General features: G+C 53.3%; 6 protein-coding genes across 6 annotated transcripts; 4 read left to right on the forward strand and 2 right to left on the reverse strand.

Moving 5' to 3' along the window:
• Positions 1-217: 217 nt before the first annotated feature.
• On the forward strand, positions 218-3463 carry SMAC4_05030 (uncharacterized protein). Its single transcript, XM_003352868.2, has 2 exons — positions 218-2547; positions 2633-3463. Exons 1-2 carry the CDS (start codon positions 1853-1855, stop codon positions 2751-2753), a joined length of 816 nt encoding a protein of 271 aa, XP_003352916.1. The 5' UTR covers positions 218-1852; the 3' UTR covers positions 2754-3463.
• Positions 3464-5157: 1694 nt separating this feature from the next.
• On the forward strand, positions 5158-8546 carry SMAC4_05029 (uncharacterized protein). Its single transcript, XM_066090221.1, has 2 exons — positions 5158-7755; positions 7842-8546. Exons 1-2 carry the CDS (start codon positions 5560-5562, stop codon positions 8163-8165), a joined length of 2520 nt encoding a protein of 839 aa, XP_065945498.1. The 5' UTR covers positions 5158-5559; the 3' UTR covers positions 8166-8546.
• A 397-nt stretch (positions 8547-8943) lies between these two features.
• Positions 8944-12143, reverse strand: SMAC4_05028 (uncharacterized protein). Its single transcript, XM_003352866.2, has 3 exons — positions 11483-12143; positions 11229-11422; positions 8944-11174 (listed from the first exon to the last, which is right to left on the reverse strand). The coding sequence occupies exons 1-3, from the start codon at positions 11589-11591 to the stop codon at positions 9702-9704; spliced, it is 1776 nt and encodes a 591-aa protein (XP_003352914.1). The 5' UTR covers positions 11592-12143; the 3' UTR covers positions 8944-9701.
• A 3855-nt stretch (positions 12144-15998) lies between these two features.
• On the reverse strand, positions 15999-17543 carry SMAC4_05027 (uncharacterized protein). Its single transcript, XM_003352865.2, has one exon. It carries the CDS (start codon positions 17481-17483, stop codon positions 16062-16064), a length of 1422 nt encoding a protein of 473 aa, XP_003352913.1. The 5' UTR covers positions 17484-17543; the 3' UTR covers positions 15999-16061.
• A 582-nt stretch (positions 17544-18125) lies between these two features.
• SMAC4_05026 (uncharacterized protein) lies at positions 18126-20099 on the forward strand. The gene is made up of 2 exons (XM_003352864.2): positions 18126-18830; positions 18887-20099. Exons 1-2 carry the CDS (start codon positions 18169-18171, stop codon positions 20064-20066), a joined length of 1842 nt encoding a protein of 613 aa, XP_003352912.1. The 5' UTR covers positions 18126-18168; the 3' UTR covers positions 20067-20099.
• An 816-nt stretch (positions 20100-20915) lies between these two features.
• Positions 20916-23213, forward strand: SMAC4_05025 (uncharacterized protein). Its single transcript, XM_003352863.2, has 4 exons — positions 20916-21283; positions 21383-21863; positions 22083-22152; positions 22254-23213. The coding sequence occupies exons 2-4, from the start codon at positions 21470-21472 to the stop codon at positions 22858-22860; spliced, it is 1071 nt and encodes a 356-aa protein (XP_003352911.2). The 5' UTR covers positions 20916-21283; positions 21383-21469; the 3' UTR covers positions 22861-23213.
• The last annotated feature ends 354 nt before the right edge of the window (positions 23214-23567 follow it).

Genomic DNA, 23567 nt, shown 5'->3' on the forward strand with positions numbered 1-23567 from the left:
CAGCAGCCGAAGAACACAAGAATGACGGAATCTCTTGTCTGGTCTGGGGAAAGCTCAAATGCTTGGCTCCGTATCTCCTGTCTCCTCCCCGTCTGGGCTCTTTTGTTTCATTCCTTTCACCTTGACTGAATAATATTTTTATCATCAACACCTTGGTGTTTCCAACTTGACAAACAGAAACAAGCTCCTCCAAGACAAGACACAAAAGCTTATTTGAGCAGCAACCATGAACCCGGCTCCCCTGATGTCTTGACGGATCCGCATCGACTTAATTTACACGTACACCCGCCTATACACGTACTTGCCGCAATGCAGGCACCTCACTCAGCAGCACTCCTGATGAGATGACACCACATACATGCTCCCTTGAAACAGACAGGGAGCTAATCATCAAGCAGTGCGGCAATGGCCGACTTGACATTATACGAGGGCTGGAGGGGATCACCAACAAGAGTCCAGTCACAGGAACCACCCCATGCCATAAACATGCCCCGGACAAACGCCGTAACCGACAACTCACGAATGGAATGTCGTCTGGGGGAAATACGAACAGATGGAAATGTGTAACCTGCTCACCCAGATGATTTCCCCGCAGGCATTGAAGCTAAAGAGAGTGAGAGAGTTCGTATGGGAACAAGCGAGGGCGTTCTCGTCGTCCAGACGGGTAAAATCATGGGGTGAGGAAAGGGGGGACCAACAGCCAACTCGAGGAAAACAACCGTTGTTCCAACACCCCTGTCTGCCACATGCGGTCCACTGGCGTCTAGATCCCCATCTCCCTCTGGGCCGATCAAGGTCTCGGAACCCAACACAGAAACCTCCCGTTTCTGAAAAAGCTATCACGTCCGCGATGCTACCTCTTGTCTGTCACTACCCTTCCCTTTTGGCCCCTCACGCAAACGCTTTTCCCGAAAGAGCCTCCCGGATTGGGAATCGCCGGTCAAAAAGGTTTATCAATGGCACCAGGTGATCGGGTGAGACCTCGAGATCCGGAGCGGGACTGCCGTTGTGTCTCGATGCACATGGTGCGGGAAGTTGTGGTTGGAACAAGGTTTGGAACTGCCTTGTAAACAGTCCAGGTCTCACACCCCATCAGCCTGTCCGCCGAGGGGTTGCATCTTACAATACGATGCTAAAGGGAAAACACCCGCTGCGTTTCTGCGCGGCGTGGCATTGGATCTGGCCCCAAATTGGATGAAATGAGGGACGCCGACGGCATATACATACGATGCCACCTTTTCACCCATTCGCCAATCCTTCACGACACTACGCTCAGCACAGCCAGCCATCCTCTCAATATATACATCACCAGCTGCTTTGTTGTTCTTGACACCGGGCCACCATCTCTGCTTTCTCTTCTTGTCAATTCGTTCTCATTCCTCGCTCCTCCCTCTGGGCCGGGGTGCAGTTTCCCTGACCTGCCCGACAAAGAGCTGTGCCTTACCCTTTCTGCTTTCTGCTTTCTGGTTGTCCCTGCTTGCCTTGACAGCTTGCCACCTCGCGGCCTGCGTCACATATCGAAGAGCCAACTAGTCGTGGCTGTACATTGCTTTAGCCAGTGGTACAACCACCCGCATATATAAGGCCGGGGCCGCATATATAATCACGACAGCGAGTTTATCATACCCCCGGACACGCCGGACCCTGTGGTAGTCATATCATCCATCGCACCTCATTTTAAGATAGCGCAAGTGTCGGCAAGGAATTGCGTCGATCATAAATCAAGCGCCCTCTCTGCAACTCTTACTTTCTCAACACCGCCTCTAGGGACGTCAAGTTGATCGGACCTGTCCACAGAATCGCCGTTCGCTTACCTTACCTACCCACAGCCACCCACACATCAAGTCGCAAGATGAAGTCGACTACCTTTTTCATAACCATTACCATGGCGCATATGGCCCTATGCGTGCCGGTACCCTGGATGGCTGGCGACAAGATCTTGCCTTTGCTCAACAATGATGCGCCGAGCAGCGGCACATCCAGTCAAAGTCCAAAGAAGGACAACAGATACGTCCTGGCTTCCTCTCACATCGCTCCTGGTCCGGTTTTCCAAAGGCCCGAATCATCGTTCAGCTCGTTATGGGATAACTGGAAGAAGAAGCATGGTTCAGGGCCGATACCGAATCTCGATAACCTGAAGAAGGATATCCCAGTATTGATCATCACGGAAATGGGGGAGCTGGGCGTCGGGATACCTTTATCATCGTCCTCGAACTCGAAGCCGTTATCAAAACAGGCGTCCAGCCCCAAGCAGAAACCGGTATCGATACCGCCAAGCAACGAGAAGGCGGATAATCTGTCGGTTACGGAAATGGGAGAGTTGACCATCGGGATACCGTTGCCAGTGCCGTCGCCACCACCTTTGTCGTCGTTGTCGTCGTCGCCTTCGTCACACTCATCTTCTCGACCATCCAATGGCACGTCACCATGTCCATTCTATGTCGTCTCAAAACCTCGCGATCACAATGATGTGCTGGTCATCTTCTTGGTGTTGACCTTTTTACTTGTTGTCGTCGTGGTTGAAGCTGGGGGTCCTGTCTGCCGAAGGTTAGTTGTCCCATCACATCTGCCTATGATGCGAGAACCCCATCCTTTCCCTCTCATCCCTTTTGCTGAATTCTCGGTGTGCTAGTGTAAGAGACAGGTTCGTGTCGAAACGTAAGGGCGCTATTCGGTTGGTCGAGGAGGAAACAGAGTCGAAACCCAAGTCGTTTCGGAACGATGAGGTCCTGGTCAAGTCGGAGAGCGGTTGAGGTCGGGGTCGGGGTCGGGGGTAATTGGCGCCCAAAAGGGAGAACTCGTCGTTGTTACTGATCGAAAGGACGTCGTCCAGGTGGAGCCCGCCTCGGATGGAAATTGGAATAATGGGGGTGAATTGAATCGGATGAAAGGTGCATATATGGGCGTTTTTGGATCGTAGGGTATGGGCGGCATATCGGACATCGGTTTTTTTTTATACTTTTTGAATCATATCACCGGGTTGTTTTGTTTGCTGTTTATGCGTCGGGCAGTCGGGGCTTCATTCTTCGTTTGGGCCCCGGACGGATGCTCATGTCGTTTCCGATAATATGGACGTGTTCGGTGCGCGGATTCCATCTTTGTGGCAGACGTGGATGTTCGTTGTCGATGGACGTTGATGGTGGCGATTGATCGACATTTCTCCCGTTTTCTCATGTTGGCGTTTTCTCCACTTCTTCCATCGCTACCCGCATTTCGTGTTGTCCATCGTACGCGCCTTTTTCGGTGTCGTGTTGGTGGAATTCTCAACCCTTACTCAGTACATCGGTAAGGGAAAGGAAAGTTGCTGAAAGATGGCAATGCCCGACAGATATTATACTCGGCGCTGCTGCAAAGACAAGAAAAATATTTTCGCACATCCGCTCGGAACTTTCGGCTTTTCTCCTCAGCAATTTGATATCCGGTCGACGCGGATGGTGTCTTGGCATTTGCGCCAAATAGTCTTGGCAGGAAGCCATCCAACAGCATTCAAATAGCAGCAGTCAGTCAGACTCAGAACAGCAGGTGTCCCGCTGTGGTTTTGAGGGTTCTGAACTCTGAATGGAGTCAAACAACAAACCGAAATTTGAACCGCCCAGTCAGCAGGCAATAAGTGATACGCAACAGAGCCCTATAATACAGCTCGAATCACAATTTTGACAAAGCTACACCTGTTACTTGATATTGCATAAAAACACTCTGTTCGCAGTCAGCGTACGACATAAAGAAAATTGTCTGATGATTAATCTCAACTTCCCCCTCGAGGCTCTCTTTAAACGAAGCTTAGACTCCTCACTTCACAGCCTTGTTACTACATTATACCTTGAGTCAACCCGAGATTTTCACCAAACACCCCCTCAAGTTCTCAACACCCCATGACGTGCTTTATAATAGGTAGGTGTTCCGGGAATCAGCATTCTCAACACCACTATCCCCAATCTCACATGATGGCTTTTTAAAAGTGTAATGGAGGTGACCACCTTTTGTCGCTGTCAGATTTACGGGAAAGCCAAGCCAAGCTCCCAGAGCTCCCAACGTGATGGTCCTGCGGGCAGCGGCTGTCGGCGGTCCGATCCCTACCAACGTGCCTGGTGCCAGCCTTCGCTAGTCCTCACCAAACAGTCCTCGCGGCCGCCGCTTTTTGCAACACGCCATTGGTCAAAGACCGCTGCTGGCAGCTGGGAGAAGAGAAAGCTGAGTGAATGAATCAATGCCGACAGGGCTGGCTTGCCAACACACCATCTTCTTCTTTTTGTCTTCCCAGCAAGCCCAGGTCTTACGGGCTGGCTTCGCGGCGGGCATCAGATTGGCACGCTCGAGCATGGAGAGTCGGGTGTGTGGCAGAGGCACCGTTCGGAGCAGACAAGACACCTACCCTTGACAAGCCACCAACACCAGCAGCCTCACTCACGGGCAGTCTCACCCTTCAGCAGCGTGGTGTTTCAAGACACCACCACCCAAGAAGACATCCAAGACACACACTCTTCCGTCTCTGCAAGGTGATCCTAACGAGTGACCAGAACGTGCGCGTGCAGCCGCAACGCTTAATACATCCTGTTCCTGTTGCTATCCATTCCTTTCCCGTGTCTTTTCCTGTGTCTCGCCGCCGAAGAACGTCGGTTGGCGTGGTCGCCTTGTCCACCTTACCATGCTCCTCCCGGTTCTCGTCCGTCACGGAAAAGAGAAAGTTGAGGATTTGTCGATGTAATAAGAGGAAGGCCAACGTAACAGAGCAAACGACCCCAGACTTTCTTCTATGGTCCCATACCAGCCAACAACTTACCAACAGCGCCAGTAAGCGCCATCCAGCCAACCACCCAGGCAGTGACATTCCTTTCTGACACAGTGGATGTTCAGCTGTTGCCCACACACACACACTTCAGGTCATCCTGGGATCCATCTTGGGATTCTTAGCACCTGCTCTGGGGCAGATGAAGCCGTGTTAGTGGCTCCGTATACCCTGCATGGCCTGCATACCAACCCCGCCCTCCTGCGTCCGTCTTTGCTCCAGCTCCCCTCGCCCTCGGTACCCGCGCTTCTATTTTTCTCAGCCTCTTCCGTCTTTGCTTGCTCTCTTTGCTGCTGTAAATAAGTTTTCCTTTTTCTACAAGTTTCTTTCGTTAGCTTCTTTCAAAAGTCGAACTACTTTTTTTTTTTTAGGTACTTGTCTTTGAAGCTTGCGCAGGAACAGCCCACCCGACAAGTGTGTTTGCTGTGCAACTTGGAGCCGCTTGTCCTTTGTTTACACTGAAAATAGGGGATCGCGAACAGGAACTGAAGTGGAAGGAAGCCAAGAAGTGTGACCCCTCACTTTGGTTTTCACCAGCCCCCAACTTTCTTTTCTCTGGACCCCCAGAAGGTGTCGGAAGCTGCCCCCCAAAGATCGATCGAGTCGCGAAAAATTGCGATATCAGTCAGCCCTACACCCTCGTTACCTACCTTCTTCGACCAGATTTCAGCTGAATAAATCGAGTTTTGTCAGTTATCCAAATTCAACCAACACCTGGTTCACAAGCTCGAGTTTTCGCAAACAGACTCTTTTCACGGCCAGAATCAAAAATCATGTCGTCCCTACAGGTGGACGAACGGAGCCGGGGCGGGCGGTCCCGCTCCCCCGCAGATCGCCGCCGGGAGGACGAGGACCGGCCACGGGACCGGGACCGGGAGCGGAGCCGCGTCCGCACGTCCACGGCCAACATTGTCGAGGCCGGTGTGTACCCGCCACCCAACGACAACTATCGCGACGTCGACCCTGCCCTCGCGTATGAGCGTCTCGCCAACTACCCGCCTCCTCCTCCCGCTGGTGGTGATCGCAGCGGCGGCGGCGGCGGCGGCGGCGGCGGCGATTACTACCGCAACAGTCCACCATCTGGCGACCGCGACCGCATCCGGGACCGGGAGCGGGACTACGGCAGCAGCTACAATGCGTCAGCACCATCGCTAGGCAGGCCCCGTGAGCGGTCGCCCTCGCGTGAACGGTTGAGGGACCAGTCGCGGCCTCGCGCACAGAGCCGTGATCGGAGACCCGATCCCAGAGATTCCGATAGGAGACCCGCCGACCCCCGAGAGTCTTCGGACTGGGGAAAGAACATCAACAGGGAGCGTCCGGGTGAGATCGCCGGCATGTATCTCCCGCCCAAGTATGCCGCCACCGTTGTCTCGGCCGACCCTTCAGGATCACCACACGCGTCACGCGACTCGTTCCATCCCGGTGGTCATGGCCGCACGCCCAGCACCTCTGGCGGCAGAGAAAGAGAGTCCAGCCGGGAGCGCAAGCAGCGCAGAATCGAGGAGGATCTCGCCTACGGCAAGCTTCCCGGTAGCAGTTCTTCCGGCTACCCTGCGCAACGCCCAGCATCACCTCAGACGTACAACAAGCGTCCCGAGACGCCGCCATCACCGGGCTACCACCGTCCTCGCCCGTCTAGCTACCATGCGGGTGCAGGAAGACCCATCGATGACAAGTACGGCGAGCCCATCGGCCGTCCCAGCGGCCGCACCCACAGCCCGAACATCAGCATCAGCAGCGCCTACGACCTGCGACTCGACGACCGCAAAGGTGGAGGAGGAGGCCGTATTGAACCCCCCAGCGTCGTTACTATCGAACCTCCTTCCCACAGCAGCGGCGGCGGCGGTTACCCTTCCTCCCCCGGCCGAGGCCGCCACGACGACGATGGCGGCAAACCCCCTCTCAAGTCCGCCATGCGTCCCGGCCGCGAAAAGTCTCCTCTGCCGCCCACCAACCGCATGTCCCTCCTCTCCGTGAACACCCCGCACATGTCCAACGGCAACCTATCGGTATCCAACGCGCCCGCCTCGCCCATGCTCGAATCCTACCACGGCACTTACCAATCTATGTCGCCTATGCCTTCTCCGCTAATGCTGCCCACCCAACCGGGGCCCAACGGTTCCTCGTACAGCTTCGTCGAGCCTCTTTCTCCGCTCTACGGCTCCTCATCCGACGACGAGCACGGCCACCGCAGAGGCGGCGGTGAAAAGAAAGGTCACACACGCACTCACTCCCGCCGCGCGCGCTTCCACGACCCCATCGACGACGCCGCCCGTCTCGCCAAAGCCTTGAAAGGCGATACACGCGCACCTGACACCGCCTCTCTAATTGAGATCTTACCGGGTCTCACACACGAACAAGTCATGGATCTGCGCGTCGAATACAAGCGCCTCGTCAAGACAGGCGCCGAGCGCAAGGGCGTTAACATCGCCAAGCACATCCGGGCGCGCCTCAAAGACGAGGACCCGACGCTGATGAAAGCGTGCTACACCGTCGCTTTGGGCCGGTGGGAAGCCGAGGCTTACTGGGCGAATTTCTGGTACCACGGGGACAAGACGCGTCGGGAGCTATTGATCGAGGCGTTGATGGGCAGGACGAACGAGGAGATCCGCAAGATTAAAGAGGGGTTTAGCGACAAGAAGTACGGGGATAGTCTGGTGAAGTGCATGAAGATGGAGCTGAAGGAGGATAAGTTCAAGAAGGCGGTTCTGATGGTTTTGGAGGAGAAGAGGCAGGAGGACGTGGATCAGTTTGGACGCCCCGTGAGGTTGGATTATGAATTGGTGGCGGATGATGTAAGGACGCTGAGGGATGCGGTTAAGAGCGAGAGAGGTGGAGAGAGCGCCATGTTGGCCGTCGTAGTCATGCGCAGTGAAGGTCATCTGAGAGAGGTCATGAGGGTTTATAAGGAGACGTTTAGGGGAGCGAATTTCGCTAGGGACGCGTTGAAGAAGAGTGGGAATCTTGTTGTACGTTGTTTTTTCTCAGATCCCCTCCCCCCGTCCTGTTTTATCCCCTTTTTCATACCAGAAACTAACCCCCACCCCCACAAAAGGGCGAAGTCCTAGCCCACATCCTCAACGGCGTCATCAACAAGCCCGTCCGCGACGCCATGCTGCTCAACCACGCCCTGACCATGTCCAAGCGGGACGAGCTGCGACGGGAGCTTTTGATTTCGCGACTTGTCAGGTTCCACTGGGACGCGGGCCACATGTCGCGCGTGAAAAAGGCTTACCACGAACACTACGGCAAAGATCTCCAGGAGGCTGTGAAAGAGGCTACCAGTGGCGAGTGGGGAGAGTTTTGCGGCCAGCTTTGTGTGAGCAGGATGCCGGATGATGTTAAGAAGATTGAGAGGAGGCCGACGGACGGTTTTTAGATGGGAGCAGAATAACGCCGCGGTTGTCCTTGTGACTCACTCAATCTGTTATCGGGGAGGCGGATGAGAGGTTGACGATGTTTTGAGGGAGGGGTGGGTGGATGGTGTTGTGTCTTGGGTTGGAAGTGATGGGATATGGATGGTATGATATGATCATGATGGGATGGGATGATGATGATTATCTACGAGATGATGAGATGGATTGGAATGGTTGGATTCATGGGATTGATGGGACTGATGGGACTGATGGGACTGATGGGATTGATGATTTAACTCACTACGATGGATATACCAATTCTCTCATATACGCATACTCTTTTTAACCCTATATACAGAATGGAATAGATTACTCTACAACTTCTCTCTTCACTTCTCTTTCACTTAGTTCCTCGCCTCTTATAGGGTATATGCCCAATACTTTCCAGATCTTTCTTGCTCTTTCATCCTATCTAGCACACATTCATCTTATTCCGTCCGATATGTATCAAATCGGGTTTCCACTTTGTTCTTAATACATATTTGATATTGTTTGGCTTCCATACGAATGAACCTTTAGCCGCGTCAGCACCGCATAATTTTACCTTCACGCGGGAATTGGTATGGCAGTTGCGACTCGGACCGTCTCGTCCGGCGGCACTTTCCCCAGATTAGCGGTCGGAGGGTATTATAAAAGAAAGAGGGAAGGAGGAGAGCGGTGGGGAAGAGCGAGCAGTTGTGCTTTGACACCTCAATTTCTGTTTTCTCTCTCTTAATTCCTCTGTTTTTAACTCACACCTTTCCTGGAAGCACTCGTTCGTCCAACAGCAATGACCCTCAGTTCCATATCTAAAGACGACACGCGATTTCAGACACTCGCACCAACTTTTCAGATGAACAGACAGAAATATGTTTATTTCCATAAGACGCTCGAAAAGCCAAAAACGCTCGCAAATTCATTATCCAGCCCCAGCCAGTACACGCAAGACCACGCTTTCGCTCACTTCCATATCTTGAGCCCATTCCCCACCCATAAATCGACATCATCTACTGATACACTAAAAGGATGAGCACAAAAGATTCCGAAACAAAGTAAAACAACATGCTAACGAACAGCCTTTCTCCAAACTCATGCGTATATGCAAATGGCCAGCAGGCCTAATAGCCTCTGAAATGCTCATGCTGTGGGGAAAAAAAAAAAAAAACGGAAAAAAGAGAAGAACGCTCTGCTATGTGCTCTCTTCACATCCAAATTCAAGTAACGAAACGACTGTAAAATGCAAAACATGGATCTTGTGCTCCGGTAGGTCTGAATCCACGCTTGAGAGGGTATCGCTGCTGCTGCTACGTTGATCTGCTGGGGGCCAAGGGGGGGGGGGAGGGGGCGTAACAAGCCCGTCTGGTACTGGGTTTCCCGTATGGTACTGGATTTTCTTCCACGAGTGATCCTTCTGACGATTCTTGTTGAGATCAAGTCTCTAGGAGGCTCCCTGGCGGCAATGCTACAACCCATCCATCATCCTTATCCGACACTAGTCCAAGAAAATGCTTGATCCGCCACTAACGGGTTTCCTTCACCTTTCTGTGATTATCCTTTGCCAGCAGCAGCGTGAGTTGACTCTTGGATCTCCCAAAGGGAATCGTCGGAGTAGAGCTGGGAGGTGTAGGGGAGAACGGTTCCTGAAGGAGCGACGGCGAAGGCCTCGACCGGCGCGACACAAAGTCAGGTATATCTCGTGCTTCCACCAAAGACGATGTTGCTATGACGTCGGAATCAAACTGCCCCTGGACGGTGGTGTCGGATATCTGTGTTGTAGGTTCCTCGGTCAAGGCTTGTACGTTGGGAACCTCACCGGAAAGCCTGTGAGACATTGCGTGAGGAGATGAGTAGGGAAGTTCCCCTGACATCCTCTGAGAAAACAACGGGACTCTGGGTGGCGGCCGAGGCGAACCAACTATAGGGTCTTTGGTAACACGTGTGGTGCGTGTTCTTGCTGGTGAGGGTGTGTCACTTCCACTTTCGTTATCGGCCACGAACCCAGCAACAGGGGCACGCCGTGGCTTCTTTTCCACGCTATTCCTCCTCGTAGCTTCTCGTGTCGTAGAAACACTCCGCTCACTACGAGATAGGCTGGGAGACCGGGCAGGCAAAAATCCGGAACTAACGAACAATGGTCGCCGCTCTTGGGAGCCGATAGTAACAGTTAGAATGCCCCCGGAGGAAGATCTTTGGGTTGGCCTTGCCGGCCTCTTGCCAGCTGCCTTTGAACTCGAGGTCCTTTGCTCGTCTTGGGACGATTCTGAGCCACCTTGGGAGCTCTGGGAGGACTGATCTACTGCCGCTGAAGCCGGGATTTCTGCGACTGATGCTACCAGGGTGGAAGTCGGGGATGAAGCGGCAATCGAAGGGGGAGACTCTTGAAAGGTCTCGTCCGCCACAGCTGCTGACCGGGTACTTTGATGGGACTGATCGGCTGTCGCCGGCACCATACGCTGCTGGGTGTTGGACGCCGTTGATGACTGCGAACTTGTCCTCCGTGGCATTACCGGCCGCCTTTTCGCCGATTTTGTAGTCGCCATGACCCTTTTTCGAGCAGCTACAGGCTTGCTGGCTTTGCCACCTGAAGGCGCGGTCGGCGCGGTGGTCTTCTCGGCATTATCTGTTGAAGGAAGTTTCATGGTAGTTGGAGATTCTGATGTCGTTTTTGTCTTTCTCGCAGTCGGTAATGGCGGAGGAGGCATCGTTGACAGCTCTGGCACGACCTTGGTGATAGACGTTGTGGCGCCTCCGTTAGATTCACCCTCCCCGACACGTGGTGGTGAAGCGAATCTGGCCGTATGTCGAGGTCCTGGTACGGGCGCGCTATGCTTTTTCAGGATTGGGTGTGGCGGAGGTGGCCTCGAGGAAGATGGGGTTGGCGCTTTCATTTTGACCATAGCATCACGGCCCTCTCCCCTAATTCCCTCCGGTTGTTGTGTGGATGCCGACCCATGTCCTTCGGCGTTAATCTGCTCCAGGAGGACCTTGGATCTCTGAGGATGAGTTAGCAATTTATTAACCCTATCACTTGTCGAAGAATCACCTACCTCTAGTATCTCGCGACTTCTTTTCGGAACCACGAGAGGCACAGCTGTTGGACCGGTTGAGATGTCTTGGAAGAGTCTGGCGAGAGCGGGACCAGATAGGTTCCTCCTATTGCTGCCCCAAACATGCCACCAAAAGTTCTCTAGGCGGAGATGAGTAGGATCGCCACCAGTTTTCTTGGAGATCACCGTGTAGGCTGAAGATGCGCATTAGTCAGATGTTGGGGGTGAATATTGGTATGAAGTCGAATTCTCACCGTTCCAGTAATGCCGTATTACCTCTGAAGAAACGACGGGTAAGCTAGCCAGTTGCGTATAGACCTCGCTGGCGCTAATAATGATGCCTTGCGGCAGTACCAAGTCCATGGCTAAAAGACAAGACGGGCGCAAAGGACGACGGGCACCTCAGGACAGCCCGAAGATCATTGCTTACAAGCCAAAGCTGCTGGCTTCTTGGACGAATATCGACACCAGGGTAGCAAGTCCATGAAAGACTGCTGGGGAAGGGGAGGACAAGTGACGGAGGATGTTCAGGGAGGGTTGGAGTTTCTGAACAAAAGAAGTCAGAAAACATGCAAACAGTTACAGTTGGAGCACGAGGTGTGAGCAAGATGGTTAGGCAAGTGCAAGCAAGGTAAGCAAACAGACGGATAAACGCGAACAGGGCAGCAGCAGACCAGCCGAAAAAGGTTAGGAAGAAGTGAAAGGTGAGAAGAAGCAGGAACAATGCCGACAATGACGGGGGAGGTGTTATCTCATGTTTCTGGGACCTGAACATGGGCATGGGCATGGACATGGACATTGGACTGTGAGTCTGAGCACAGCACCACCACTGCTTCATGCTCTCGGAGTCTCGTACTTTTGCAGGCCAAGTGCCCGATGTCCACACCCACACCTATAGGTACATACATCCACATATTCGCAGCACTGGCAACGGTTAACTGGAGGCAAGCATGACAAGCTGACAAGGTACAGTTGCCCTGGCGGTGACGATCGAGTTGGGTTTGGTTAAGACAAGTGGAAGCTAGTACCGCGCACCACAACTGAAAAACCTCGATGGTCCGAAGGCTTGGGGCCTGGGAGGCTGCCAGCTCAGCCAGGCAGTGTAGTTGGGGGATTGGCTTATTTGCAGGAATAGTGTAGTGCGGTGACGGGGCCGTGGCACGCCAGCATCACGTACCAATGCAAGTGTACCTAGGTGTGTCTGTCTCTGTGAGGCGGGCAGACGCCGGACAGTGTTGTAGGCAACCCCGGGGATTATAATCAAGGTAAAGCTGAGACACAAGTCTTGGGCGCGGTTTCGAAGAGGGGGTGCTAGAGGTAAGTACCCAACGTGGTAACGTAGCTCGCGTGAGGCAACTGAGATGCCCCGAGTACTTTTGAGTTAGAAACAAGAAGGTCCGGGTCATGTCCGGGTCATATCAACCCGACCAACAACTGTACTGCGGGTTAGGCTGCGAGAGCGCCGCGTGCTTCCCAGTTGGTGATATGTGCTGGCGTGTACAAGATATTGCGGATGCGGAGAAGATGTTCTGGTGTGTGTAGTCAGGTTGGAAAGAAGTGTGAAAGAGTCCAACAAAGTCAGAACGAGGGGAAGGAAGCCGATGCGGTTATGATATGAACAAAGTGGAAGAAGGCAAGCACAATTTCGGATCAGCAATCATGTCTCGTCCAGGGAAGGCACGTCTGGTACGCTGGGGCTCTTGGATCTGGGGCCTGGACTCACTGATGCTCGGCTACGTAAGGTACCTTGGAGGTGACTGATGATGCGAGAACTGGGGAAAGTGCCGCCCCACGGGAACCGTAAGCACTAACAAAGGGCCTGCTAATCGCGGTGCTGAAAGTGTTAGTGTCATCACAGATGCTGAAATACCAAGACCCGGGCTCCACCACCCAGTGGTTCTAGACAAAAGCAGAACGAGATCCGGTTGTTCCTCTTCTCTTTCACCCATCTCACCGTGCATTCATTCATCACAGCATTTCCAATCCTTTCCAATCCCCAACGCGACACAGGGAAATCCCCACATGGCACATGCCGACACAACCCCCAGGCCCTGAGGAGTTGAGGTGGCAGGTGACAGGTCGACTGCCCTGACTTGTGACAGGGGCCTATAGCTGCTGTAACCCTAGCCCCCTGGCTCGCCTTGGCAGCGAGCCATAACAGCCTCGAACGTAACCCTGAGCATCTGGCCATCCATCGAGGTTCTCACTCTTGCACTTTGTCACCTTTCAAGTCTTAAGAAAGAAGGAATGGAGCACTGGTCCTTTCCCTTTCTTTGTCCCCTTGATGGGAGCACAAACGATTCAAGATGTTGTCGTCGCCCACTGCAGCCTAGCTCAGCTCAACTTCCCCCTCGCGCCCCTCGCGCCCCTTCGGTCCTGTCCTCCCTTTGGATATCAAGGCGCCACTCGAGGGAGAAGATGCTCTTTTTCGGTATAACACCGACCTGAGCTCGGTAGCCATCCAACACCCGTCTTCTCAAGGTCCCGGGATTGAGGTAACTTCCATTAGCACAACAAGACACGTGGGTTACAGGCCGGGCTCATCACAGTCCACCGGCGGTAGCCTGTATCACACTGATTTAGACATAACCCCCACTCTCTAATACCAATGTTATACCACTGAAGCATCACCTCCCTATAGCGGTAACAGCCTGCCACACCAAAGGCCTTCTGTTACATTCAGTCTAGAAAACGCCCGGTACCTGGCGGCTAGATTTTCATTTGTCGCCCAACAACCTCTCACAATAACCAGCCTTCCTTTCTCGGCTTCATTATCAGCCAAATCGTCTTTTCCTCTACCACGGGACTGTCCAACGGGGTGGCCCAAGACATGTCATCTCGTATCCTTTCCCGTCTTGTCTCGCCCAGCTGACTTACAAGTCGTAGCACAAAGTGCAACAAATCATGTATGTCTGTCTACCTAGCGGCCTGGCCCTTCACGACGACAAACAAGCTGTTTGGATATCTGGCGAGTTGCGCTTTGGATAACTGCAGCCGCACTCTCTGATGACTGATCTGCCGTTTGCGGGGAGGGACAGAGACGGGCACGTTTCCCTTCCTTCCACCCAACGGGTAACGGGTCGAGACGGCCACCACTCATGGGGGTAGGATCACGGGTCGTGTGACCCAGATGACAGACCCAAGGGACAGAAAACACAACCACACCCAACCACACATATCCGGTCCATTGGTTGGAATATGATCAGCCAAGCACGCGGGAATCTCGCAACATCAACTTTTGGAGAGTTGGATTTTCTGCCTATTAACAGCGATCATTGGGCTGTAAGTCATGAGCCGCAAAAGATCAAGACATGGTATCCAAAAAGGCGGAGATGGAAGAGACAACGTGACATACCAATCCAAACCAACATTCTCAGCCATCTGGTTGTACGATAATGACACTTGCCTTACATTTACATATCTCTGCTCGCCTGGAAAGGCGTTCAGCACTTTTCGCCACCGGCCAGTTTTCCAGCCCTCGCTACCTCTGGCACTTGTGAGACTGCTTCCTTTCGCATGTCTGGGAGATCCTATCAGAAGCGTCCGCTGGGGTTTTACATCCAGACACCAACAGATTCCATCCCGTGCCATACTGTGTGTAAGTCTTAATAATCAAGAACTTGGGAGCTCAGCTTTTTGTCCGATCAGCTGCTTGCTTTCCCTTCTGTCCAGCCCAGCACACCGCCAACCGAGCGCGGCTCGGTTACGCTTGGTTCTCTGGATGCTGGAAATCTCTGGAAATGTCGGTGTCCAAAGGAAGTGATGTGTGTAAGCTGGAATTGTCGATGCGGAGATCATCTTATATCGTTTGTGGTGTGGTTATTGGGTCGGGTCATCCTCCGTGGCTTCTGGCCCAGATATCTGTCACAAGTCTTGGCTAAAACCCCAGGAAATGGCAGTGGAAATGGCGGGAAAAGAAAATCTCCACGTTGTTTTCGCGGCAACTCAAATTGGCGGACAAGGTCAAGGAGAGAGAGAGAGAGAGAGCCAGCAAGGGTTAGAGAGGTTCGTCAAGAAGTGGGTAAGACGACAGAAGGAAACTCGTAGTGAGCGGTAAGCATGGCGAGAGAGGCCGGGGAGGAGATCGTCTCCGGATGGCGCGACTAAGAATCAAGAGGAATGACAGGGAGTAGTAGCAGTGACAGAACGTCTTAGATGAAGCACTCATCATCGGGTTTATTAGAACCAACGGTTGAATGAGAAGTGGTCAATATCAACAGAGACAGAAGACAGAGAATAGATGGAAGCGATCTATTCAAAAGGTTATCTTTAATGTCTTCTTTGCCTGCGAGGCTGGCAGCATCGACAAAGGTTAGAGGTAGGTAGTTGATGGCACGCTGATACCATTTATCTCAGCACAAAATCTGACCTATTACCTGGATATCAATTCTACAAAAAAGGATCATATATAACGCAAGACACGGACGGGATCATCAAAATGGATGTCCAGGTCCATCCATTTATATTAAGAGGAGACATTTACATCTCCGAGTTCAGGTTTCCCCAAGGGTTCTCATTGCTTGCTCATACATTATTTGTTCATTCACTCTTCTTCTTTTATATAACCCTCACAGAAACTTCCATTCTTACAGCTTTCCTGGTCGCACACACCATCTCGTGTAGCAGCTGTTTACATTAGAAAGTAGGTGGCTCACGGGTGTAGCTTGTAAAGGGGAACACATCAGACACCTAAGAACTACTCGGAATATTCAAGTACATTTGTCTTGGAAAAGAGAGCTTGAGACAAAAAGAGTTGAAGAGCATTTGTCTAGCCAAGGTATCCAATATTATTGCCGCTCTAATGATGATCTCATAGATACATACAGTCTAGAACTAGTTCTTAGCCAAATGGGCATACTCCTTGTTGAAAGCCCTTCCAATGACCATCCTCCTCACCTCCGAAGTGCCGGCACCAATCTCATACAACTTGGCGTCCCTCATGATCCTCGACACCGGCATCTCCTCCATGTAGCCCATACCACCCAAGATCTGAATAGCATCCAGAGCAACCTCGGTCGCCCTCTCCGCCGCGTACAGGATAGCACCAGCGCAGTCCTGCGTCTTGATGATGCCCTGCTCATCCACCGTCTTGGCCGTGGTATACGTGTACGCCCTCGACGCCTGCAACTTTGTGTACATATCCGCCAACTTGCCCTGCAACAGCTGGAACTGGGCAATCGGGGTGCCGAACTGCTTGCGCGAGTGCGCATAGGGCAAGGCCACGTCCAGCGCCGCTTGCATCAGACCCAGCGGTCCCGCGCTCAGAACCAGCCTCTCCAGGTCCAAGCCCTCCATCAACACCCTCACGCCACCATTTACTTTACCCAAAACATTCTCCTCGGGCACAAACACGTTCTCAAACACCAGCTCGCCCGTGTTGGAGCCGCGCATGCCCATCTTGTCCAGCTTCCGCAGACACTCGAACCCATCCGCCTTCTTGCCCGTCTCCAGATCCTTGGTCTCAACAATGAAAGCCGTGATCCCCTTGCTTCCAGCCTCCGGCTCCGTCTTGGCATACACCACGATAACGTCCGCGTCCGGACCGTTGGTGATCCACATCTTGCTTCCATTCAACTTATACCCACCCTCGACCTTCTTCGCCGTAGTCCTCATCGAGACGACATCACTTCCACTTCCACTCTCGCTCATGGCCAACGCACCGACCTTTTCCCCGCTAATCAAGCCAGGGAGGTACTTCTCCTTTTGTTCGGCGTTACCGTTCAAACTCAACTGGTTAACGCACAACTGTGAATGCGCGGCATACGAAAGGGCAATCGACCCCGAGGCCCGAGACAGCTCTTCCATGACGATGCAGTGCGCTTGGTAGCCCATGGATAATCCGCCGTAGGCCTCGTCGGCTGTGATGCCCAGGAGACCGGCGTCGCCGAGGGCGCGCCACATGTGCGCGGGGAAGGCGTTGGATTTGTCGGTTTCGGAGGCGAGGGTCTCGGGCAGCGAGCGGCGGACGAATTCTTGGACGCGCTCACGGAGCTCGGTCAGATCGGAGGGGGAAGGGGGGGTGAAGCCCGCGGGATGTTTGTTGTGGGAGGCATGGCGGCGTTGTTGGAAGCCGGCGATGGGGCCTTGGGTTTGTGGTGATGTTTGGCGACGTGGTGTTGAGATTGAGGTTGGGAGAACGGTTGTGGAAGCCGTCGTGTAAGTGCTGTGGAGTCGCAATTGGCGGGGAACCCTTGAGATCGTGGAGATTCTGGGGGTGGAGCGCGCAAAGGCGCGGGAGAGACCTTGGGTGGACATTTTGGATGGATTGTTTGTTTACTTGGTGATAGTATCAAGCAAAAAGGAGTTGAATGCTTGGAAGAGCAAGAGGAGGAGGGGAGAAAAAGGAGAAAGAGAAAAGAACAAAAAAGTTTCAGTTGCAATCAAGTCGGGATGAGCTCCGTTCGTCCTTTCTCTTGTGTAATCCCCGATTCCCCCTCTTGCCGTCCACTAACAATGAGTGGCCAGTCTCGAATTACACCAACCAGCGGTAGCTTTTCTTCTGTTCCAAACATCATCCCGTATCTAGCCAGAGCCGCGGCAGTCTTTGATGGTAAATGTTACCCTTAGTGTTCTATTGAAAAGTGGACGGTTGGCGACGGCTTGCCTCGGTTTTTGGCGATCTTGTTAGTGATTCCTTGCTGTGATTGGCCAGGTGGACGCTAGGCATTGAGATTCACAAGACCGTGAGGGGTACGTCAGACGGTGTGATGGATGCCAATGCCGAGATCTGAATGGCCTTTTACCGTTTTCTGAGATGATAGCCGCTCCAAGTTAGACAAGTTAGACCAAGGACTTCGGCTGGGCGCGGCGGAGTGGGAAAGAAAGTTGTCGTGAGCATCTTTTTTTCATTCGGGCTTGTTTTTTTCCTCCCTTCCTTCCTGTTGTTTTGTACGTTGTGTCAAGTTTTGTAATCCCCAAGTAGAAAACACCATCAATCATCATGTCCTTCTCGTCCGCCAGCAGGAGAGAGGCTCTCCTCCTCTCCAGGCAATTGTCCAGAACTGCCACCTCCACATCCCCACGATCCGCTGCCGCCAGTTTACCCCTGCATCCCCGCAATCTCGGGCTCCTCCTCCACAGCAACCAGCAGCAACAGCAACAATCACAACGTCAACAAAACCTCCTCCAGCAGCAGCAACAACGACGCTCAGTCGCAACCTTCACGACTCCCCACCAAGCCAATGCCATCTCCGTCCTCAAGTCCGATGTTGACACCGACTCCCCCGAGTTTAAGGAGAACGAGCGCCTCATGGGCGAGGCCATGGCCCGCCTAGAAGAGCTCACCCGCAAGGTTCACCAAGGCGGTCCCCAGAAGGCGCGCGAGAAGCACCTTTTGCGCAAGAAGATGCTCCCGCGCGACCGCATTACGGCTTTGGTTGACCCCGGCACAACATTCTTGGAGCTTTCTCCCCTGGCTGGCCACGAACTCTACCCCGAGGCAGACGTGCCCGCCGGTGGCATCATCACGGGTGTTGGTGTGGTTGAGGGCGTCACCTGCGTCATTGTCGCCAACGACAGCACGGTCAAGGGTGGCACTTATTATCCAATTACTGTCAAGAAGCACTTGAGGGCGCAGGAGGTTGCTAAGGAGAATAACCTTCCGTGAGCTTTCCTAACCTTAGTTTCACATATAACTTACTGACATGGACAACCAACAGTTGCATCTACCTGGTCGACTCGGGCGGCGCCAACCTTCCCCATCAGTCCGATGTCTTCCCCGACCGCGAACACTTCGGTCGCATCTTCTTCAACCAAGCCCGCATGTCATCCCAAGGCATCCCTCAGATCTCCGTGGTCATGGGCCCCTGCACCGCCGGTGGCGCCTACGTCCCCGCCATGTCCGACGAGAGCATCATCGTCCAAGAGCAAGGCCACATCTTCCTTGCCGGCCCACCTCTCGTCAAGGCCGCCACTGGCGAGGTTGTCAGCCCCGAAGAGCTCGGCGGCGGCGCCATGCACTCCTCCGTCTCCGGTGTGACCGATTACCTCGCCGTCGACGACGCGCACGCCATCGTGCTCGCCCGACGTAGCATCGCCAACCTCAACTGGCCGCGCGGCTCCTCCACCGGCGCCATCACCCCGGCCGACTTTGAGCAGAAGTTCGAGGAACCGCTCTACCCCGCCGACGAGCTCTTGGGCATCGCCTCCACCAACCTGCGCAAGCCGCTGCCCATCCACGAGGTCATCGCGCGCATCGTCGACGGCTCCGCCTTCGCCGAGTTTAAGCGCGACTACGGCACCACGCTGGTCACTGGTTTCGCCAAGATCTACGGCCACCGCGTCGGCATCGTGGCCAACAACGGCATCCTCTTTAGCTCTTCCGCTCTGAAGGGCGCGCACTTTATTGAGCTCTGCGCACAGCGCGGTATTCCCCTGGTCTTCCTCCAGAACATCTCCGGTTTCATGGTCGGCCGCGACGCCGAGCGCGAGGGAATCGCCAAGAACGGCGCCAAGTTGGTCACGGCCGTGGCCTGCGCCGACGTGCCCAAATTCACCGTCGTTGTGGGAGGCAGCTACGGCGCGGGCAACTACGGCATGTGCGGACGGGCTTATAGCCCCAGGTTCTTGTGGATGTGGCCGAATGCCAGGATCGGTGTCATGGGTAGTGAGCAGTTGGCCAAGGTGATGGAGACGGTCGGCACCAAGGCGGATCCGGAGTTGCAGGATCGGATTGAGAGGGAGAGCGATGCCGTGTTCTCGAGCGCCAGGCTGTGGGATGATGGTGTTATCCCGCCGCAGCATACGAGGAGGTATTTGGGCTTGGGACTGAGGGCGGCGTTGGGAGGAAGGAATGAGCAGGCGCCTAGGGGGACCAAGTTTGGTGTTTTTAGAATGTAATTTAGCGGTGGTGGTGGAATTGATTGTTTGCTTCCGTCTACAATACCTTATGGCTTTGCCAAGAGAGCTCCTCTCGCAGTGTCACCATTGCGAATAGCTTCATTCTTTCCACCGGCTACCTATGGCATTCGAGAGACCTCACCCGGCAACTTACTCCACATCTCTGAGCTCCACCGGAGCCACAGGTCCCACAACCGGCCCCATCCACGCTCCGGGGAAGAAGTGCGGGGAAATGGAGAACTTGGGAACAAAGTGGGGTGTTCGTGCGGGGTAGGTGGGGCTCTAATTGTTTGGTTTAGGCCGAGGCAGCCTCACATTGACTTTGACATCTCGAGATCTTCAAGCATGAAGGACACCTGAAAACCAGACTGAGAAGAGTGTAGGAAAGCAGAAAGAAGCCGACATGGGAAATGTTCAGGTTAAAAGAGTGAACTTTGAGCTACGATCTGACAGTAATTGAGGAGGTCGATGATCGACGGGAAACCTAACACAAGACGAAAAGGCAAACAGCCTGAACAGTTGGCAGCGAAGATCCTTTGCGGTCAGTCAGTTGGGCAGTATTCTGAAACATCTCCCCTCTCTTGGTGTCGTTCAGATACAGATCGCAGTGCTAGTGCCCAAGAACCCTTTCGGATGGGATGTTGGGAAGCTCGAGGTGTCATCTGTTCTTCCAATAACCTGATGATTGGAAATGAGTATTGGGGATCTAAATAAAGAGTGTGGCCGCGTTTGTGTGGTCTAGAACTCCCAGGCTTGTCGGAGACTCGGAGTTGAGAAACTCGTTCGTCGGGTTAGTTGTAACCGATTGTAGCATTAAGTGTCCAGAGTTGGAAGAAGATACAGCTACACGTACAATTATCAAGTTCCTACATGATGGCATTGCCTAGCAAATTGATTTCCGGAGATAGTTGTTCTAGGCCTGATCTTCGTTCGAATTTAGAGCTTTGGTAGTGTAGTGCCGAGAGTTCTCAACGGCTGTGTTGAAGAGATACGGTAGGCGAAGCAGTGCTTGAGAGCTTGCATATGCATATCTGCCATTTGGGCTGACGAGTAGTTGTCGGGTTGTTTTTGGAATTTTTCATTCTTCCTCAGATACCAGAAGTTTTGCTACAAGGATACGGAAAATCTTCCAACTTTAAGACAACCCCGTGTGTTTGTTTGTTTCTTTATTGTTGTTGGACTGAATATCTCGAGGTCAGGCACTGACGCCATCGACAGTAAGTTGGGATCGAAGCTACCTCTACCCCGCAAAGATCTCCATGAAGTATGGTAGCTCCATACCGAGTTGTCACTTACACACTCTCTCGACCCAACAGACAAACCCAGAACAACGAAGACAAGCTTCCAGTTCTCGAACCACGACAAAAGACCTCAGTAGCGAACCAAATTACCAGTCCTTCAAAATGGCAACCCGCGCCCTCCCCCGCGCCCTCCGGGCCAGCAACTTTCTTCCCACAGCCCGCCGCCCAAGCCAGAGAGCTTTTCACCTCAGCGCAACCCACTTCCAGAAGAACAAAAGCAACAGTTCCTCTGCCTCTCCTCCAGGAGCAGGCGCCTTCGCCCGCACCGACGACTCCATAACCGTCGAATTCCCCGATGACTCCTCGCAGCTTCCCTCTTCGCAACCAGTGGACAGCGGCACCGGTCGAGCTGGGCAGAATGTTTTCCCAACGCTGGCGACGTTCAGCTTACAGGGGAAGGTGGCTGTTGTTACCGGCGGAGCGAGAGGGTTGGGACTGGTGATGGGGCAGGGGATTGTGGTTAGTGGTGGGGATTTGGCTATTGTTGATTTGAATAGTGAGTTTTTCTTTCTGTCGGTTTCGGGTAGTGAGGAACTGGAGAGCATATGATAATCTCGAAGGGTGTGTTGGGGCGAAGTAGTGAAGAAATGACGAGGAGATGGTGAAGAGATGGTGAAGAACGAGAACAAGAAACAAGAGGGAGGATGCAGTGAAAATGAAGATACCAAAAAATCAACAAGGAAAGACGGCTACTAACATTCTTCAACTCAAACAGAAGAAGAAGCAACCAAACAAGCCCAGAACATCGTCGAGACTTTCAAGAAGGACTATCCTTCCGCCAAGAAGTCAGTAGGAACTCTACTTCCCCTCCCCCTCCTCTTTCCTCCTGTCCTATGTTCCTTTCCTTCCTTCTCTTACTAACACCCTCTCCCGTCGTCCCCCACAGAATCCCCAAAGTAACAGCCCACCACTGCGACGTATCCGACCCCTCCTCCGTCGACGCCTGCATCGCCTCCATCCTCTCTCAGCACAACAAAATCGACAACCTCGTAACCTCCGCCGGTTTCACCGAGAACTTCGAAGCGACCGCCTACCCAATCGACCGCGTGCGCAAGCTCTGGGGCGTCAACGTCGACGGCACCTACCTCTTCGCAACAGCCGTAGCCCGGCACCTGATGTCACGCGACTCGCCAGGCTCAATGGTCTTCATCGGCTCCATGAGTGGCAGCATCGTCAATGTCCCGCAGCCGCAGACGCCGTATAACGCTTCGAAAGCCGCGGTGAGGCATCTGGCTGCTAGCTTGGCGGTAGAGTGGGCGAAGGCGGGGATTAGGGTTAATTGTATCAGCCCTGGGTATATGCTTACGGCGCTGACGAAGAAGATTCTGGATGAGAACCCGGATTTGAAGGAGAAATGGACGAGTTTGATCCCGCAGGGCCAGATGGGGAATCCGGAGGATTTGATGGGTCCTGTGACTTTCTTGTTGAGTGATGCGAGTAGATACGTGACGGGGGCGGATTTGAGGGTTGATGGGGGGTATACTTGTACTTGAAGGGGGGTTGTGAGGAAATGTGGTGATGTGGTAAGGTAGTGAGGTGGTGAGTATGAGAGCGGAGGGCCCGGGTGGTTGAAAAGGTTTACGTCGTATAGATTTGATGGAAAGGAAGGAATGGATGATGATGGCGAGTGGGCTTTGAAACCATGAGTTTATAATAAAAAATAAAAAAAACCGGAAGTATCTTTGCCACTATACACCTCATGTAAGAGGGCGTGGGCAATTTCTGTGATGATTCCTCTGTTAGTGCCATGTGTCGATTTGGAACAAGTGATGATGTGTCGTTAGACCGGGAATGATGGCAATGCCTACGAGACTCGATATTATCGAGTCTTCCAGCCTGTTCCTCGGTGATGTTTACAAATAAACAACCAAGAAATACAGCAGAGCCTCCCCAACATGCCCCCTTGAGTCCCTTTACGAGCTGCACCCATGAGCCCACTTCTACTGTGTCGTGTGTACACAGCTTGCTGCACGAGAAAGGATGCTGTGAACGGGCGGGCCCGGACTTTTCCTTCCTTCCTTGTTGCTCTCCGTCGTGTACCATCGTATGTGATTGCTTCCCAATCCATCCTATAATGATGAATGATGACGACGGACCTACCTTCCCTACCTTAACCTTTGTCCAGACTTCCATTCTTCCCGCCCCTTGTCTGTCCTTCGTTGCTTCGTATTAGTCTAGTTTTCCCAGATCCCAGTCTCTG

This window comes from Sordaria macrospora, chromosome 1, assembly GCF_033870435.1.
Source record: "Sordaria macrospora chromosome 1, complete sequence".
In the NCBI taxonomy this organism is placed as follows: domain Eukaryota; kingdom Fungi; phylum Ascomycota; class Sordariomycetes; order Sordariales; family Sordariaceae; genus Sordaria; species Sordaria macrospora.

What these genes read in the sequence shown, in the direction of transcription:
- SMAC4_05030 (XM_003352868.2), top strand. Translation starts at nt 1,853, where the DNA reads ATGAAGTCGACTACCTTTTTCATAACCATTACCATGGCGCATATGGCC. An exon ending in GGGGGTCCTGTCTGCCGAAG is followed by an intron (nt 2,548 to 2,632) that starts GTTAGTTGTCCC and finishes TCGGTGTGCTAG; the next exon opens with TGTAAGAGACAGGTTCGTGT.
- SMAC4_05029 (XM_066090221.1), top strand. Translation starts at nt 5,560, where the DNA reads ATGTCGTCCCTACAGGTGGACGAACGGAGCCGGGGCGGGCGGTCCCGC. An exon ending in AGAAGAGTGGGAATCTTGTT is followed by an intron (nt 7,756 to 7,841) that starts GTACGTTGTTTT and finishes CCCCCACAAAAG; the next exon opens with GGCGAAGTCCTAGCCCACAT.
- SMAC4_05028 (XM_003352866.2), bottom strand. Translation starts at nt 11,591, where the DNA reads ATGGACTTGGTACTGCCGCAAGGCATCATTATTAGCGCCAGCGAGGTC. An exon ending in AATACGGCATTACTGGAACG is followed by an intron (nt 11,423 to 11,482) that starts GTGAGAATTCGA and finishes GCGCATCTTCAG; the next exon opens with CCTACACGGTGATCTCCAAG. An exon ending in GAAGTCGCGAGATACTAGAG is followed by an intron (nt 11,175 to 11,228) that starts GTAGGTGATTCT and finishes ACTCATCCTCAG; the next exon opens with AGATCCAAGGTCCTCCTGGA.
- SMAC4_05027 (XM_003352865.2), bottom strand. Translation starts at nt 17,483, where the DNA reads ATGTCCACCCAAGGTCTCTCCCGCGCCTTTGCGCGCTCCACCCCCAGA.
- SMAC4_05026 (XM_003352864.2), top strand. Translation starts at nt 18,169, where the DNA reads ATGTCCTTCTCGTCCGCCAGCAGGAGAGAGGCTCTCCTCCTCTCCAGG. An exon ending in GCTAAGGAGAATAACCTTCC is followed by an intron (nt 18,831 to 18,886) that starts GTGAGCTTTCCT and finishes GACAACCAACAG; the next exon opens with TTGCATCTACCTGGTCGACT.
- SMAC4_05025 (XM_003352863.2), top strand. Translation starts at nt 21,470, where the DNA reads ATGGCAACCCGCGCCCTCCCCCGCGCCCTCCGGGCCAGCAACTTTCTT. An exon ending in GGCTATTGTTGATTTGAATA is followed by an intron (nt 21,864 to 22,082) that starts GTGAGTTTTTCT and finishes CAACTCAAACAG; the next exon opens with AAGAAGAAGCAACCAAACAA. An exon ending in GACTATCCTTCCGCCAAGAA is followed by an intron (nt 22,153 to 22,253) that starts GTCAGTAGGAAC and finishes CGTCCCCCACAG; the next exon opens with AATCCCCAAAGTAACAGCCC.